This window comes from Gossypium raimondii, chromosome 6 (genome assembly GCF_025698545.1).
Source record: "Gossypium raimondii isolate GPD5lz chromosome 6, ASM2569854v1, whole genome shotgun sequence".
Classification (NCBI taxonomy): domain Eukaryota; kingdom Viridiplantae; phylum Streptophyta; class Magnoliopsida; order Malvales; family Malvaceae; genus Gossypium; species Gossypium raimondii.
The window spans coordinates 36,515,925-36,520,594 of record NC_068570.1 but is presented as its reverse complement, the minus strand read 5'-3'; the positions used below and the strand labels follow the sequence as shown (position 1 = coordinate 36,520,594).

General features: G+C 35.4%; 1 protein-coding gene across 2 annotated transcripts; it reads left to right on the top strand.

The window, feature by feature from the left end:
- Positions 1-949: 949 nt before the first annotated feature.
- Positions 950-4,450, top strand: LOC105773213 (cysteine-rich receptor-like protein kinase 44). Of its 2 annotated transcripts, XM_052632749.1 has the most exons (8): positions 950-1,915; positions 1,992-2,126; positions 2,323-2,438; positions 2,563-2,773; positions 2,876-3,113; positions 3,255-3,405; positions 3,490-3,835; positions 3,984-4,450. In XM_052632749.1, the coding sequence occupies exons 1-7, from the start codon at positions 1,078-1,080 to the stop codon at positions 3,820-3,822; spliced, it is 2,022 nt and encodes a 673-aa protein (XP_052488709.1). In that variant the 5' UTR covers positions 950-1,077; the 3' UTR covers positions 3,823-3,835; positions 3,984-4,450. The 2 variants fall into 2 exon arrangements, with proteins under 2 accessions (XP_052488709.1, XP_012450379.1); XM_012594925.2 differs by having other exon boundaries at positions 951-1,915; positions 3,490-4,450.
- Positions 4,451-4,670: the final 220 nt, after the last annotated feature.

The following is a 4,670-nucleotide window of genomic DNA, read 5'->3' as shown; positions in this document are numbered from 1 at the left end:
ATGAATTCTTTCTTGAGTATTGTTTCGTTTCTTAGTTGTTAATTGTTTATTTTCCTAAATTATTCTTTGTAGTGTTCGTAGTTAATTAAATTATTTAATTTTAATTTTAATTGATCACTCAAATTTATTGGTTAAATAATAGAAAGACGATAATTAGTAGTACTTTTAGTCTTCGTGGGAACGATATCTATACTCACCGTAACTATACTATTAATTGATAGGTCTACTTACCTTAATCAAACTTTTAGTTGTTTTATGATTGCATCAGCGACAACTTTGCAATTTTTATTTTTCTGCGAGTATTTTCCGGTTGATGTAAATATTAATCTATACGATAATTCAAATCAATTATTAATCTCAAATATCTTATAATATCTAACTGTATGAATATGACATTTTACTTTTATTTACAAAATTCTCTGAAATTATATTTTAAAAATATATATTTCCCAAATAACAAAAATTATAAATAATATGTTTAAAATATTAGGACTAAATTGATAAAAATTTATAAAAATAAAGAATTAAAATTATTATAGTGATGAAAATGATCATATCAACATTATTCATTGATTTAATATAGTGATTAAAATTTTAAAATTTGATAATCTAAAATAAAAAAAATTTAAATCTCACAAATTAAAAAAAGGGTCACAATTTATATTGTTTAAGTTTAAAAGAATTTCAATGAGTTTTGGATGATTTTTTGAATGAATTAAGCCTTTTCTGATACATTTAATACTGTTTGGTAGGTAGACTTTGAGTTGCGCGTCTTTCAACTGTTAACTTCAACCTCCATCTGCTACAGGAAGAAACATTACATTCAATTAGTAAGGGACCCCCAAAAGAAGATTATCCACCGACCACGCCTTTCTTTCTCCTATAGGTACGACTGAGGAATTAAAGGCCAAGTTTCGTTTGACTTTTAAAAGCTTCAAGACTTTTGCTTTAATGAGTTGTCTTTGACTCTTTCTCCGACTCAATCCCTGATCTCTTCTCTGCCATGAAAAATCTGGAATAATAAGTTCCCACTTCTTTCTTTTGGGTTTCGTTTCCTTCAAATTATACAACCTCAAAATGTGGGTTAAACTTACAAATATTTCTTCAATTCTCTCCCATCTGCTTATCAGCATCAGTCTTGTTGAGGCTTTCATAAGATGCTTCGACACTGGTAATTTCACCATAAATAGTACCTATGGTAAAAATCGGGACCTTATTCTTGCTTCTCTCCCACCGAATGTCTCTGCAAAAGGTGGTTTCTTCACTGCCAATGTTGGCCAAAACGCCTACAAAGTTTACGCTCTTGGTATGTGCAGAGGAGACTCTAGTCCTGACGATTGTTATAAATGTGTCAATTCTACAATCCACGACCTCATAGCTAACTGTCCCAACCAGAAGGAAGCCCTTTCATGGGAAGGGCAACCATGTCATGTACACTATGCAGATCGCTCGTTTTATGGAACCCTGGAGGAGCTAGGAAACCCTGAGGCAGGCTATAATACGGGCGACATCAAATCTAACGTAACAGAATTTGATACGGTTTGGGAGAGTTTGATGGACACAGTGGTGAGAAACGCTTCCAACGGCTCTTCTACTCTTAAGTATGCAACCGGGGAAACAGACTTTACAGTATTCCAAAAGATATATGCGCTAATGCAGTGCACTCCAGATTTATCACACGAGGATTGTGATTCCTGCCTAAGGCAATCCGTGAGTAACTATGAAAGCTGTTGCCATGGGAAGCAAGGAGGTTATGTTACGAGGCCTAGCTGTTATTTCCGCTGGGATTTGTATCCTTTCTATACACCCAATGACTCTACTACAGCCCCATCCTTATATCCTCCACCCTCACCTGTTAGTCCTCCACCCCCAGCTGCTAGTCCTCCGCCACAGTCGGTGAACACAATCAAAAAAGGTAACTACCGATCTGCTAGACGGCATGCTGGTTTCAGGAAGAAATTGATGTAAATGAAAAGTTGTTGCTTGTGCAGAGGAAGGTGGCCACCGTTCATCCCAGACCCTAGTCATTATCATTGTTCCAATTGTCATCTTGGTGGCAGTACTTGTCATACTTGCAGTAGCTATTCTCCGTAAAAGGATCGCGAAACCCAAGCAGGATGATCAAAGTAAGTTGGTCCTCTACTCTCTTTTGATGTACTTCTTCCAATGTTTAAGCATGGTTTTATACTTTAGAAAATAAAAATGAGCAAAAAAGTTGCAAGTGCTTTCCTCTTGTTTTCATTTGTTATAACTTTTTTTTTTTGGCATGAGACCTCCCTGCCTTTAACCTCAAGCCTTAATTCGTTCTGTGTTAACCTGCAGATGCCAAGACCCGTGTAGAATCGTTGCAGTTTGACTTTGATGCAGTAAGAGTTGCAACAGAAGACTTCTCGGATGCAAACATACTGGGACGAGGTGGATTTGGTCCTGTTTATAAGGTAATTTAAGATTTGGAAAATTGATAAATATATGAAAGTGAAGCCTCCAGTTTGATGGCTTCCAAGAAATAATAGGAAATAAAAGTTGGTTTCTATCATTGTTCTTTGTTACAAATACTATCAGGGTAAGCTTGAGGATGGACGGCAAGTAGCTATAAAGAGGCTGTCTGAAAATTCGGGACAAGGACAACAAGAATTCAAGAATGAAGTGATGTTATTGGCGAAGCTACAACACAGGAATTTGGTTAGGCTTCTTGGTTTTAGCTTGGAACAAAAAGAAAGGGTTCTCATCTATGAGTTTCTGCCTAACTCAAGCCTTGACAACTTTATATTCGGTATGGTTTAATATATTTGGTAGAATGCCACTCAAGTCATGCTATAGAGGTGAAAAGTTGATAATCTCTAGTTATTACTATTAAATTCATGATTAATCGCAGATTCAGTAAAGCGTTCGCTACTAAGCTGGACGAAGAGGTACAAAATTATAAACGGAATAGCTAAGGGACTTCTTTATCTTCATGAAGATTCTCAATACCGAATCATCCATCGCGACTTAAAAACAGCCAACATATTGTTAGATGAAGAGATGAATCCTAAAATCTCAGATTTTGGAATGGCGAAATTGTTTACGGTTGATCAAACTCGAGCTGATACAAGCAAAGTCGTTGGGACCTAGTAAGCATTTAGAAGGATCTGTTTCTACATGTTATTTGTTAACTTTGTGATATCTAAAACTCAAAGATCCTAAGCATTAGCACTTCTTCTAGAGGATTAGCTACCATTTAAATTCATTCATTAAGATTTATTTGTCCGCAGTGGATACATGGCTCCTGAGTATGCATGGCATGGACAATATTCAGTTAAATCCGATGTTTACAGCTTTGGAGTGTTGGTTTTGGAAATCATTAGTGGTAAAAAAATCAGTAGCTTCTCCAACCAAGAAGTGGGAGACTCTCTTCTAACCCATGTAAGCTGCATACTGTGGTTATGGTATTACTGGATTAGAACTTGCTAAAACACAATGTAAGTTCATATTCCTCGACTTTTGCAGGTATGGAGAAACTGGAGTGAAGGAACTGCTTTAGAAGTAGTAGATCCAATCCTGAGGGATTGCTCCAGAATTGAAATAATGAGATGTATCCATCTTGGGTTGCTTTGTGTTCAAGACAATATTGCTTACAGACCAACCATGGCCTCTGTGGTTCTCATGCTTGGTAGCTATTCCATGTCTCTTCCAGTGCCATCGAGACCTGCATTTTCCATGCATTCCACCATGGAGACAGAAACGAAGTCTCAGTCATCCTCACTCTCCAATCAATCTAAACGAGAAACCGTTCAAGTCTCAGTCAATGAAGCTTCCATTTCTGAACTAGATCCTCGATGAAGTTCGAAGATGGGTACTTACTAAGTACTTGCATTGCATATTTTCTGTATCTTTGCCTAGAAATTCAGAAATTCTTTGGTACATGTATACATAGCAATAATAAACAAAGAAGCTTCCATTTAGGACACTAAAAATAGAAAATTGGATTCACCTTTACTCAGATGGTGCGGTTAAGGTTGTCTCAGGAGATGCTGTTGCCGGGGGAATGATCAGAGACGATTAAAGTAGGTGGATATTTGGATTTAACGGAAGGTTGGGTCAATGTTGAACTATGAGGTATTCTAGATTGTTTGCTTCTATTACAAAATAGGAGTTGTGATAAAGTGTTGATCAGAACGGACAGCATGGAAATTCTTCAAACCATTTAGGATACATTCACATCAACATTGTTTTTAGCTCTTATATGACGCATTCTCCTGCTATTGCAGGAAGTAACTCAATGGAATCTTGAGTATATTCCTAGAGAAGAAAACTCAAAAGCAGACTCCACCAAGATAGCCTTTGAAAGAAATGAAGGCTCACATTTATTTACAGAAAATCCATTGGAGATTACTAGATAATTGTACTTATTTATTTAGTTTTTTATCAAAAAATAGAAATAAAATTAAGGAAAGAAACCGTTCATTTATTTATCTCTACTATATTATTATTATTATTATTACGGCATAAAGATAAATTTAGTCAAACTACTTGCTTTTTTACGATATTTTGTATTAAACTATTAAAATTTTAATGGTATCGACGTGGCGTCGTATGACATTTTATGAATGCTTCATTGCTAAGATGTAAAAAATTTTAAATGTTATTATGAACTTTTTAATTTTTAATATTTTTATTAATATTTTAAA

What these genes read in the sequence shown, in the direction of transcription:
- LOC105773213 (XM_052632749.1), top strand. Translation starts at nt 1,078, where the DNA reads ATGTGGGTTAAACTTACAAATATTTCTTCAATTCTCTCCCATCTGCTT. An exon ending in GGTGAACACAATCAAAAAAG is followed by an intron (nt 1,916 to 1,991) that starts GTAACTACCGAT and finishes TTGCTTGTGCAG; the next exon opens with AGGAAGGTGGCCACCGTTCA. An exon ending in GATTTGGTCCTGTTTATAAG is followed by an intron (nt 2,439 to 2,562) that starts GTAATTTAAGAT and finishes AAATACTATCAG; the next exon opens with GGTAAGCTTGAGGATGGACG.